At 39.1% G+C, this 14,204-nt stretch overlaps 1 protein-coding gene across 1 annotated transcript in view; it reads right to left on the bottom strand.

Moving 5' to 3' along the window:
- Positions 1 to 14,204, bottom strand: part of LOC126194884 (protein Spindly-like) — a 153,884-nt gene that overhangs the window by 104,698 nt on the left and 34,982 nt on the right. The window contains exon 3 of the mRNA XM_049933233.1: positions 9,648 to 9,821. Within this exon, the coding sequence (XP_049789190.1) occupies positions 9,648 to 9,821 (174 nt within the window). The remainder of the gene's footprint in view (positions 1 to 9,647; positions 9,822 to 14,204) is intronic.

Here is a 14,204-nt window from a genome sequence, read left to right as displayed (position 1 = left end):
AAAATATTCCGAAGGTAAAATAGTCCCCCATTTGGATCTCCAGGCGGGGACTACTCAAGAGGACGTCGTTATCAGGAGAAATAAAACTGGCGTTCTACGTATCAGAGCGTGGAATGTCAGATCCCTTAATCGGGCAGGTAGGTTAGAAAATTTAAAAATGGAAATGGATAGGTTACAGTTAGATATAGTGGAATTAGTGAAGTTCGGTGGCAGGAAGAACAAGACTTCTGGTCAGGTGAATACAGGGTTGTAAATACAAAATCAAATAGGAGTAATGCAGGAGTAGGTTTAATAATGAATAAAAAAATAGGAGTTAAGGTAAGCTACTACAAACAGCATAGTGAACGCTTTATTGTGGCCAAGATAGACATGAAGCCCACACCTACTACAAGAGTAGAAGTTTATATGCCAACTAGCTATGCAGATGATGAAGAAATTGAAGAAATGTATGATGAGACAAAAGAAATTATTCGGATAGTGAAGGGAGACGAAAATTTAATAGTCATGGGTGACTGGAATTCAGTAGTAGGAAAAGGGAGAGAAAGCAACATAGTAGGTCAACATGGATTGGGGCTAAGAAATGAAAGAGGAAGCCGCCTGATAGAATTTTGCACAGAGCACAACTTAATCATAGCTAACACCTGGTTTAAGAATCATAAAAGAAGGTTGTATACCTGGAAGAACCCTGGAGATACTAATAGGTATCAGATAGATTATATAATGTTAAGACGGAGATTTAGGAACCAGGTTTTAAATTGTAAGACATTTCCAGGGGCAGATGTGGACTCGGATCACAATCTATCGGTTATGAACTGTAGATTAAAACTGAAGAAACTGCAAAAAGGTGGGAATTTAAGGAGATGGGACCTGGATAAACTGAAAGAACCAGAGGTTGTACAGAGTTTCAGGGAGAGCATAAGGGGACAATTGACAGGAATGGGGGAAAGAAATACAGTAGAAGAAGAATGGGTAGCTTTGAGAGATGAAGTAGTGAAGGCAGCAGAGGACCTAGTAGGTAAAAAGACGAGGGCTTGTAGAAATCCTTGGGTAACAGAAGAAATACTGAATTTAATTGATGAAAGGAGAAAATATAAAAATGCAGTAAATGAAGCAGGCAAAAATGAATACAAACGTCTCAAAAATGAGATAGACAGGAAGCGCAAAATGGCTAAGCAGGGATGGCTAGAGGACAAATGTAAGGATGACTTATATCACTAGGGGTAAGATAGATACTGCCTACAGGAAAATTAAAGATGCCTTTGGAGAAAAGAGAATCACTTGCATGAATATCAAGAGCTCAGATGGAAACCCAATTCTAAGCAAAGAAGGGAAAGCAGAAAGGTGGAAGGAGTATATAGAGGGTCTATACAGGGGCGATGTTCTTGAGGACAATATTATGGAAATGGAAGAGGATGTAGATGACGACGAAAAGGGAGATATGATACTGTGTGAAGAGTTTGACAGAGCACTGAAAGACCTAAGTGGAAACAAGGACCCGGGAGTAGACAACATTCCATTAGAACTACTGATGGCCTTGGAAGAACCAGTCATGACAAAACTCTACCATCTGGTGAACAAGATGTATGAGACAGGCGAAATACCCTCAGACTTCAAGAAGAATATAATAATTCCAATCCCAAAGAAAGCAGGTGTTGACAGGTGTGAAAATTACCAAACTATCAGTTTAACAAGCCACGGCCGCAAAATACTAAGACGAATTCTTTACAGACGAATGGAAAAACTGGTAGAAGCCGACCACGGGGAAGATCAGTTTGGATTCCGTAGAAATGTTGGAACACGTGAGGCAATACTGACCCTACGGCTTATCTTAGAAGCTAGATTAAGAAAAGGCAAACCTATGTTTCTAGCATTTGTAGACTTAGAGAAAGCTTTTGACAATGCCGACTGGAATAATCTCTCAAATTCTGAAGGTGGCGGGGGTAAAATACAGGGAGCAAAAGGCTATTTACAATTTGTACAGAAACCAGATGGCAGTTATAAGAGTCGTGGGGCATGAAAGGGAAGCAGTGGTTGGGAAGGTAGTAAGACAGGGTTGTAGCCTATCCCCGATGTTGCTCAATCTGTATATTGAGCAAGCAGTAAAGGAAACAAAAGAAAAAATCGGAGTAGGTATTAAAATCCGGGGAGAAGAAATAAAAACTTTGAGGTTCGCCAATGACATTGTAATTCTGTCAGAGATAGCAAAGGACTTGGAAGAGCAGTTGAACGGAATGGACAGTGTCTAGAAAGGAGCATATAAGATGAACATCAACAAAAGCAAAGCGAGGATAATGGAAAGTAGTCGAATTAACTCAGGTGATGCTGAGGTAATTAGATTACGAAATGAGACACTTAAAGTAGTAAAGGAGTTTTGCTATTTGGGGAGCAAATTAACTGATGATAGTCGAAGTAGAGAGGATATAAAATGTAGACTGGCAATGGCAAGGAAAGCGTTTCTGAAGAAGAGGAACTGGTTAACGTCGAGTATAGATTTAAGTGTCAGGAAGTCGTTTCTGAAAGTATTTGTATGGAGTGTAGCCATGCATGGAAGTGAAACATAGACGATAAATAGTTTGGACAAGAAGGGAATAGAAGCTATTGAAATGTGGTGCTACAGAAGAATGCTGAAGATTAGATGGGTAGATCACATAACTAATGAAGAGGTATTGAATAGAACTGGGGAGAAGAGGAGTTTGTGGCACAACTTGACTAGAAGAAGGGATCAGTTGGTAGGACATGTTCTGAGGCATCAAGGGATCACCAGTTTAGTACTGGAGGGCAGCATGGAGGGTAAAAATCATAGAGGGAGACCAAGAGATGAATACCCTAAGCAAGTTCAGAAGGATGCAGGCTGCAGTGGGTACTGGGAGATGGAGCAGCTTGCACAGGATAGAGTAGCATGGAGAGCTGCATCAAACCAGTCTCAGCACTGAAGACCACAACATCAACAACAACAACAACAACAACAACAACAACTCAGAATCACATTCTTTAATTAACTTTGTTGATATTTCATCATAACCACTAAATGTTTTTATTTTAAAGACTTTATGATGGACATTACTTCTGCTGGGGTAGTGAGGGTCAAATTCATATTATTGAAGTTACTTGAATTGTCTGGTCTGAGGTATTCCATAGCAGCATCTACAGAAATTGACAACCCCATCCTTTCAGTAACAGTTATGAAATGTTTATTAAAAAGTTCTGCAACACTATACACATCTGTCACCAATGTATCATTTACTCTTAATGCTATTCGGCCCTCTTCATGTCTGGTTCTACCAGTCTCCTCCTTCACTATATCCCATATTATCCTTATTTTGTTATCTGATATGACTATCTTTTCCTTGTAATAGATTTGCTTTGATGTCTGTATTACAGTCATTAATATTTTGCAGTATTTCTTGTAATGTGCTATAGCATAACATCAAAACTGTTTTGAATTGACAGTTTTCTTTTTGTTTTACAAGATACCTCTATTCCTTGAGTAATCCATGGCTTCTTTGTAGACTTTGCTCAGCCTTGGTTAGTTTTGGGGGAAAACAGTGTTCCAATAAGGTAAGCACTTTATTAGCAAAAGTGTTATATTTTTCATTCATGCCATGAGCACTGTAAACACCACTCCAGTGAATGTATCTGAGGAGTGTCCTAAAATAATCAATTTTTGGCTTATCAATTACCCTCTTGAGCTCAGATTTAACAGATTTTATATCCCGTTCAGTGTTAACATTTAACAAAGGAACTGCATGTCATGGTCTGAGAGGCCATTGACTATTGGTTTAGTAATATAATTTTGTTCATTGAACATTTCTATGAAGACGTTATCAATGGCCGTTTGTGAGCAATTTGCTGCCCTAGTGCTCAGCTTTATAGTGGGAATTAAGTTGATTGATAGTGTTACTAACTCAAATAAGTTCTTATTGGGAGAGTCTAAGGAAATCTACACTGAAGGCACGAGCAACCACTATTTCTTCAAATTCCTTTTTTTTTTTTTTTTTCAGAATCTTTTTCAAATCTAATTTTCAAAATCTCGTGACTACAACTTTGGCTCCTAATTAGACTGAACAACTGACCATACTGCATTAGTCTTATCACTATGTTGGAGGATGAAAGTATTATTGGCTATTTTTTCAGACGCAACTACAACTTTCCTGAATACAGCTTTATAGCATCTGATGTACAATACAAAACCAGGGTTTCTATTTGATTTTCACTCATTGTGGAGTTTCCCTTTTTTTTTTTTTTTTTTTTTGCACCAGAAATTTTTATTCCTAATGTAATCCACTTAAATGTACTGCTTACATTCTTTTGCCACGATCTAAGGGAAAATGTGCATTTTCAACTTCTCGCAGCTTAATGAATAGTCCATTAAATTTCGGGCACGCAGCTGCGCAAATAAAATTTCCTCCAATGATATTTCGGCCGCGTATCATACGGCCATCCTCAGAGTGAGTCATACGATTGACGACAAGATGCCAAGCGTGGCCTTATATGCTCCACCACAGCAGTACTGCGCATGCGGGTCACAGATGCTGGTCAGCGGAAAGGAATACGCTTACACATGTGCCGCCTGTGGCGAAGGCGTACAGACATTCTATTCGCTTATCAATGTATGATTGGCAGCGGTGACACCATGACGACTTCTCTGCAGTTTAATTACCTCAAGAGCCAGACTCCATGCTTTGTCCCAATTAAAACCATTATCTCCATTTATTAAATTATTAGCTAATCTAATCTCGATAGCTTCCTTGAAGACACATCCCCAAAAGGAAGAGGTGGATGTTAAAATCTTTAATTCATGGAATGCCCCATATCAATACAATGTTCGGCCACAGCTGACTTGTCTGGCTGTAATAAGTGTGTGTCTTTGATGCTCCACACATCTCTCATGAATGGTGAATGTTGTATGTTGTTTGACCTGTGTATGACTTCTCACTGTTTCCGCAGGGAATCTGATACACACCCGCTTTACGAAGCTGTAAATCGTCCTTCACAGAGCCGAGTAAAGATGCAATCTCTGTGGTGGACCGGAAGATCACCTTAACACAGTGTTTCTCGAGAATACAGCCTATCTTCGAGGAACGAGTACCCACATAGGGCAAAAACACACTAGATCTGAAGGAATTACTATCTTCTTCATCATCATCAGATACCTGAATTCTAGGTTTTGCATTGAATGTTCTATGAATTTGCTGTGGAGAAAATCCATTCGATTTAAATATGCGTTTAAGTTATGTGAGCTCTTCTTGCAAATTGTCTTTATCGGATATACAGTGCGCTTTATTCACTAAGGTCTTAAGGACACATATGGTCTGTGAAGGGTGATGGCAGCTACCGGCATGACGATACAGATTTGTGTTTGTTGGTATCCGATATATGGCATGTCCTATGTGCCACCAACTATACAGCGAATGACAACATCCAAAGAGAGGAGGCAGATGTCTTTTTCTGTTTCCATAGTAAATTTGATGCTATCATGGATGGAATTCAAACGCTCAAGAAAGCGATGTAATTCATCAATCCCGTGTGGCCATACCACAAATGTGGCGTCCACATACCTCCAGAAGACTGTTGGTTTAAAACTTGCCTAGCATGTAAGGCTACGCTTGGCATCTTGTCGTCAGTCTTGTGACACACTCTGAGGATGCCAGACGATACACAGCCAAAATATCAGCGGAGGAAATTTTATTTGCGCGGCTGCATTCCCGAAATTCAATGGACTACGAGGAAAAGTTTCAGTAAATATATCTAAAGTGCAATTTAAGAATTTGCCCTAGTTTATGATGCTCGAACTGTAGTGCTCTGCAAACCTGCTTACAGTACTGAGTTTACCGTGGAATAAATCTGTATTTCCTTTGCTGAAATTCCTTATGATATACAATTCTGGAGGCTTTGATTTATCTGTCTTTGGGAGTTCACCTGAGAGGCATGATTGATTAATTTAAAGAGATCCTCTTCAGTTGTACGAATTATTTATTCGAACCACAAATGATTTTGGGATGTTAAAATCCCATCTTCAGGTGTATAAAACTGTAACATACTAGAAAGGAGAGGAGGGAAGAAATATAATACAACATATCCGGAAAAACCAGAAGGACAGACTAATGAAACAAAGAGACTTACTTTTTCATATGACTGCATTTTGGCAGAACTAGAAAAAAGGAGAGGGCCTAATAATGAATTGGACTTAGTGTTGTAACTGGACAGGTAGGAAGAAAGAGAGAGAAAATGTGTGAGTACAGTGCTCGTTTCTGGTTTCTTTCTCCTTCATCCCACCCACCCAGAGCTACATTCTTAGATCTGTTTAATTATTACGACTTCTCCTTTTCTCTAGATCCACATTTGATTCTGTGATTTTGAATGATTTCTAACTGACCTGACTGCATGTTACACATTACCAAATACCATAAGTGAGTCGTGTTGTTTAATTAGCCTGCTCTTCTGGTTTTCCCAGATATGTTTATTATATTTCTTCCTTCCTCCTCTTTGTATTAGTTTTATACACCTGACATGAGATTTAAACATCCCAAAATTGGCCGTGGTTTGAATAAATCTTTAGTACAACTGCAGCAGATCTCTTTACATAAATTAATGTTCCTAGGGGGGGAACTGAACAAGATAATATTGTCCTTAAAATGTCCTGTATCACAAACAGATATTACATACCAAGTGAGACTGAACAGGTAAACGAAACAACTGTAATTACACAACATAAAATTTTAACTGGGTAAGTGAAACTACTGTAACTGAAATAAAGGAAAAAAATTGGGCATTTTGATAGTAGGCCTAAGTTACAAAGTGATCTCAATGGGATTAATAGCAGTACCAGTATCTACAAGTGTTGACCAATAGAACTGTGGTTCTCCAGTACTCAGCTTGGGAGAGTAAACATGTTTCGACAATGTTGACTAGAAAACATTCTTTGAAACTGTGAAATACAATAAAATACAGGGAGCAAAAGGTTGTCTGCATGGACAGTATTGTTTGCTTATGTGCCGCAATCTTAACATGAATATAGTCTAGGTATGCCAAACATAACAAACTGCGCCACAGACTGGTATATGAAAGTTTTCCTGACAGGATGTCTGTGCATACACAGGCCAGGAAAGAGGGTATCCTGGAACTTATATAGTATGATGGTTTCAGGGTGCTGTCCCAATGCAGTGATCCAACTCCGGTAAGACCACTCACTGGTTCATACAAGTCAAATCGTTCACCAATGGTTTGCACAACAGGCTGACATTGACCTGATCGACTACCTTGTTTGAGCACCGCACTTCACTCCCACTAAAAGCTTGCGGGCGAAAATTAACTTCCACTTGCCAATACCAGCCCCTGGAACTAGTACTGGATACATGTGCAAGTCTTGCTGATGATGAGATATTTCCAGAGGCTGACTGCCTCCATGTCTCATCAAATGACGCAGATAACTGATGCCAATGTGGGTGGCTATCATACTAGCCTAATCCCTGATGTTTAACTAACCCCGTCCCACATTACTCCACTCTATACGGCAACATTTGAAGCAACTGTACACTTGTTAATAGGAAATTTACAGGACATCATTGTACTTTACATTTTATTTACTGAATTCATGCCACTGAACACTTGATAAATGTACATTTGGAAACAATGAAACAAATCAATTTGTAAAGAAATAGTGTCCTAATATGAGACAATCAGAAAAAACAATATCAATCAATGTAACACCAGATTAACCCTAAAGTAATAATACTCTCTTTCTTATTCTCCCCCCAATATTTCCTGCATTTGTTGTGCAGAAGTGCACTCAGGATACATAAAAGCTCTCTTTAGAGTTAACTTTGTTCTGAAGCCCATGGACAGCATCCCATGCACTGTTCCATTTCTACATGTTAGTCTTTAGACAAACCCACTGCAGAATATGCATTCAGAGTCAAACTCCCAGTGTATTGCAAAGTCACTGCATCAACCACATGCCCGCCGGGCGGGGTTGCCGAACGGTTCTAGGCGCTACAGTCTGGAACCGTGCAACCGCTACGGTCGCAGGTTCGAATCCTGATTGGGCATGGGTGTGTGTGATGTCCTAAGGTTTGTTAGGTTTAAGTAGTTCTAAGTTCTAGGGGACTGATGACCTCAGAAATTAAGTCCCATAGTGCTCAGAGCAATTTGAACCATTCGACCACATGCCTGTTACATATGAAGAGTCCCATTTTTCAGAAGCCTTTTAGAGCATTTTCCATTGTTACTGCTCTCAAATAGGCCACACCAAAGAACTGCACAATAACAAATGTTCCTACTTAACCTGGGTCATTTTCACACCATATTTCTATTTCTTGGGGATCATTTGTTGTAAAGCGTCACACGAATTTAATGCAAGAGGCTATATTTTATGCGTAGAAGGGGTGATAATGGTCTTACTGCCACTGCTCTATGTTTTCGGTGCTATGTGAACTAAGATCTGATAGCTCTCAACAGAGCTGAGCACTTGCTTTAGTCAGAATCTAGCTGTCTTACATGTACATTTTCCACCTACCTCAGCAAAACTATTCACAACTTACACACGTCATTGAAACAGAAACAACACTACTTGTATGGAGAGTGGAGCTATGTGAGACATGAAAAGGGAGATTGATAAAGCCACCAACACTATGCACCCTACGTTTTCAGCAAAACTTTTACAATCATAATCAATGTCACAACTCTCCCCAGGCCCTAAGAGTTTGGCGACACATTTCAACATTGTCAAGCTTTACCAGAGCTATACTCACAGCTGTCTCAGCATAGACCTGACTGGTTCTGAATGTCAAAGTGCACAGCCAAAACAATCAGTTCATACACTAATCGTGTGTCAGTAGAGTACACAACCTCAAGCCTTCAGTCAATACCCTTTGGCAGTTCGTCTTTCTCCCACCTGTAATTAACTGAGTTGAGAAAATAGCAGGCTTCTAATAGCCACGCTGTCAGCAGTGTGCACTGTTCAGCAACCCATCCTGATTTGTTCACCATAAAGCAATCCAACAAGAGTATTACCCCATTAATGATATTTCCACGATTGAGTATTGGACGTGTGACACTGAAAAACATGGTGTACTTCAACTTGCTGGCACAGTGCGCAGCTCCCAATTTTTGGGGTAGGTGATGACACCACATTAGCATTCCTAGATGCCTCACTATGTTACCTAAAAGCAGGATATTGATGGTAGGCAATGAGAACCTCAAACTCCATTTTATTTAATTTTACAGAAGAAGCAGAAACAGTTTGTTAAAAACATTTTAAAGTGATACAAAAAGTTGCTACATGTGTAACTATATAGCAGAATCCTAGTTATTGACAGATTAGAGAATTCCAAGCACATTCAAATCTTTTTGGTAACAGAGTTACTGGTTTCTGTATTTACAAAGCTTTCACTGACTAGTGGAGTTATGAGAATCTCCTTGATACCATCAATATGCAAATTTCAATCTCTTTGGTTCTTACGATGTTTCATACATTATCATTTGAAAATTCATTATAAAGCTGGATGCCAGGACAGGGATATCAACTATCATCATTCCAGACCCAACTCCAGTTTGCTACCCACTGCACCACTTTGCTTGAGAGTGAGAAAAGTGCTGGAAAAGGGTACCATTACGTAGGCTACTGGGTTGAAACATCAGGTACTCACCTCTTCATTCAGTTCAGCTAGTTCTGTCTCGTGTACCTTCTCAATGCTTGCTTGCAGTTTATCTTGCTCCTCATTTCCCACCTCCAGAGATGTAATAACATTCTGTATTCCTTCATTCTCATTTTCTAAATTGGGTAACTGGAAACGTAGTCTGTCAATTTCATGCTGTTGTTCCTGTACCGTTAACAGAAATTAAAAATATATTAAAACGACAAGACATAAAAAACATGCTGTCCAAGTTCAGATGTCAATGATTTTGCAAAGAAAGTAGGTTAATGGCCTCCAATGTAGTCTTCACTTCACACAATGAAATACGAATTTACTAACTCTTTCTTCCTTCACTAAAGACGAAGATTTCACCCCCCCCCCTCCCCTCAGAAAAATCAAGTGGCTTTATAAGCCTCACAAATGGCATGGAATGGTTAGTACGTGGAAGTGGACCCAACCCTGTAATCCTGGCTGTGATTTCAGCTGCAGAATTGGTAAAACTAAACTCTCTCTCTTTTTAGGTTTAACTTGCTTTAATTTAATCTTGCGCACTGAAGCTTGTACAATTATGATAGTATTTAACATTCTAAAGCCTATAAAGTCTAATAATTTTCATTGATAAAGTTACATTACTAACAGGCAAGCTCCAACGACTATATTCCGAATTTTGAAATCCTCATACACACTACAATTTATGTCTGCCAATTGTGTAAAATTAAATTTCCATAGTAACATATATCAAGCCAAAAGTGTCACAACAACACTGAACAACAAAGTTCAAATTTAACAACCATACCGAGCGAGGTGGTGCAGTGGTTAGCACACAGGACTCTCATTCAGGACGACGACGGTTCAATCCCGCGCCCGGCCATCCCGAATTAGGTTTTCCGTAATTTCCCTAAATCGCTCCAGGCAAATGCCAGGATGGTTCCTTTGAAAGGGCGCAGCCTACTTCCTTCCCCGTCCTTCCATAATCCGATGAGACCGATGACCTCGCTGTCTGGTCTCCTCCCCAACAACCCAACCCAACAACCATATGATCACATCATCCAAAGATATTACTAACCAACGACATTCTTTTACACATCGCTTATTTCGTTGGAGCCACTGGGAGCTCTGAGATACAGCAATCAAAAGGCGCCCTGACACATTCAATAATAATGTTGAACCATCAATATATTGACCACATGACAGCGCCTATTAAGGTATTGTTAATATAGATGAGACATGAAAACTTGTAGGAGACAGGCAACCATGGTCATATTATCCTGTTGTACTTTATTGGAGCTGAATAGGACAGTTCAGTGAAGTCTCACAGCCTGTCAAAAAATGACATTAATAATCAAATTTCTCAGGTGACATGGTTCAGATTTATTTCCATAATCAGATATCCAAGTGCACAGTGGGTGACAGGATAGGAGCGATTCTAGATGTATGTGTAACACAAGTTGAGTGCTCACTAGCATGTCAGCTAATATTACATATACAGTTACAGGGTCTATATGGCAACAAGGAAAAAAAAATTACTGGATTTTTCCCTGATCTCCCGGTTAAAAATACACTTTCTCCTGGATGAAAATACACTTTTTCAGTATTAAGGGATAGTATACTTTTCCTCGAAACTGTAAAACTTATCAATCCATTGAATCGTTATGGTTTTATACACCGGTGTAGAGTTTCCCAGCACTTTCGGAATGAAACTGGGGCAGGGGGGATGGGGGTTGGGGGAGGGGGTATCTGTGTTGTGCGGCAACATGTACACTGCATGTTTTCGTACTGCGGAAGTATAAATTCGAATTCCATCGAACACCATGTGTCACTTTCCGAAGCATCGAAATCGAGATTGTGATCCAACTCTGTAAGCCAGACATAGCTCAAGTCATGTGATCTCGCCAGCCGATGACAGCGGATATTCATAGCAGAGGACACCTGACACTCAGCCAATAGCAGCAACATCACTATTGAGTAGCGCGATTACACAAACAGGAAATGTTAATGGTTTAAATTAATATACATAATGTTGCTACAAGAAAAGCAAAGCTTTCACTTATGATATTGGTCTCCAAGATTAATAAGCTGCAAGAGAAGCTAAGCTTTCATATATAATATTGATATTCCTTGCCCATGTTACACCTTAAGGTACATCACACAAATGTGCCAGTAAAATTTTTAATAACAACATAAATGTCTTATCTGGGATCTAAATTCTACTAAACGGTCATCCTCAACAAGCGGATTTTTAAATGGGAGTCAAACGCTCTGTGATTTAAGAAATTCACCGTACATTCTCGCACATAGTTCATTTTGCGTAAAAGGAAACTTGCTTTGAAAGTAACACTCTTCAAACCACCATTCGAAATATTTTCCCACGAACTGTGGAAATACGTTCGTTTCAGCAGTTGCCAGAGCAGGCCAGATAGCAGGCGTCATCGCGCTTGCGCAGTTACAATGACGCAGGAAGCCTGTATGTTCGTACATGTAAAACATTAAAATATCTTACATTATTTCATAAAAGAAACAAGATATCAGAGGATACTTCAAGAGCATCAAAATTTCGTGAACCATACTAAAATCCAAAATTTGGCATAAGTGCTTATTCGTATGTCCAGATTCGGATGCAAACATTCTTGGAGTACCAGTACTGTATTATCTCATGTTTGGTTCTTTATTATGGCATAATGCTATACGCACTAGAAGATGTTAATGCGCACTTCAAAGCAGCAAACAGTTGAAACTATCCAATAGCGTAGAATTAAACACTTATTTAGTTTCAAATAAATTGACTGCCTCTGCGAAAAAAATTAATAAAACCCAAATTTCTTTAGCAAACCGACAGAAATTACTTCATTGTTCTGCAAGGCAATTAATGCTTACCTGTCAGAAAGGTGGAAATAAAATGAAATCTGTAACTAACAACATATTTTAGCCTTCCATAATTATGTGAATGTATTTTAATTCCCTTCATAGCTCCCCACCACAGAAATCCGTTTTGTTTTTGTTTGACGTGTGACAAATAATCGAAGAGGAAACGGCAAAATCACTACACGTAAACACGGGTTGTGTGGAGACTACCCACCTCCACATTACAACTCAGTCTGCTCTATGTATCAGTCCCATATCTACTGTATTTCCGAAGCAGGGTAATAGTTCCCCCCCTCCCCCTTTTCCATCGACCGTTTGAGGTAGGACACCAAAAATTTAAAGAAATCGACTTAACTGGGCATTTACAAAGAAAGAGAAGAAAACAGTGTGCGTACAGTAGTTGTTTCCTGTTTCTTTGTCCGTCATCCGCCCACACAGAGCAACATTTTTACATCTGTTTAATTATTAGGCTCTATCCATTTTTCTAGTTCCACGTAAGATGCATTGATTTGGAGCCCTTTCTGACTGGCCCGCCTGCATCTTATGAACTACCAAATACCATAAGTCGGACCAGGAGCTGTAATTCTTCCAAACATCATCCGTAGAGACCAGATTATATGCATCATAAAAACCTTAAAATATACATGCAAATATGAATTAAAAATGCTTAAAAATGCATTAAAAAAGTTGAAATATGCAAGATCAAATATAAAAAACATGCTAGTTACTGTGTGCACTATATCTCTAAGTCAAACCTGTGCATACCAATTACGAGGAAGAGTGCTGGCCACGCGAAAAATTGGTACATTTAGAACACTGATATTTTCTGCATACTTTGTGGCAGAGGTTGGGAAGGGGTCTTTCTGAAATTATTTTCTAAAAATTTGCAAAATGGGGATGTATACCGTGTTTCAAGACTTGTTCCTCCTTTGCTATTGTCTGAAACATGTGGATGTGATGGGTGTGAGTCACAGCAAAACAATCAATATGTACAGACCAGCATTGACATATATCGCACACAGCGAGGCACACTTAGAAACTCCGTAATATTTTATTTAAAAAACAACACACAACTAGGAATTTTTTGAACAGCAATGATTAATTATCACTTACAATTTATTTTACATTCTTTCTACTATTGTAAACATAAACGACAAAGTACTGTTCGAAATGTTCAGCAGTAAGATTGTGTCTTCGATCACTCTAAACATTTTTATAATCAGGAAAGGACCGTTCTACATCAAATGAGGTAACTGGGCAGTATTCACATTTCAGTGCTATGTTGCCACTTATTGTTTCTGGTAAAAGTTCACCCGTCCCATTAATAAAACTATGAATTTGGCAGAACGGTTCAAAGCCTGGGTTATTGTTTAAAATGTTTTCAAACTTTTCCTTATGTTTTCTTGGGAATACCTCTGGCAATTAAGAGTTCACTGGAATAATTTTATTCATTAACTGAATAGACTCATTCAACACCAAATCTCGAATTTCAAGCTTTTCATTGCTTGCAGGTATATGGCAAAAATGAATGCCGATCAAAGCAATGTCTTTTTTAATACTGGAATCATTAAAAGTTTCCTTGCACTGGCGAACGGTCAAAGCCTCTGCACTATCTAAGTCATTAACTACCCCTCTAATGGGCTCAAAATGTTCACTGTAAAACAACACAGCTTCGACCCACATACCCCAACAAGTTACCACTGATAC

The sequence above is a fragment of the Schistocerca nitens genome, chromosome 7, assembly GCF_023898315.1.
Source record: "Schistocerca nitens isolate TAMUIC-IGC-003100 chromosome 7, iqSchNite1.1, whole genome shotgun sequence".
Classification (NCBI taxonomy): Eukaryota; Metazoa; Arthropoda; class Insecta; order Orthoptera; family Acrididae; genus Schistocerca; species Schistocerca nitens.
This window is presented reverse-complemented; position numbering and strand designations above follow the sequence as displayed.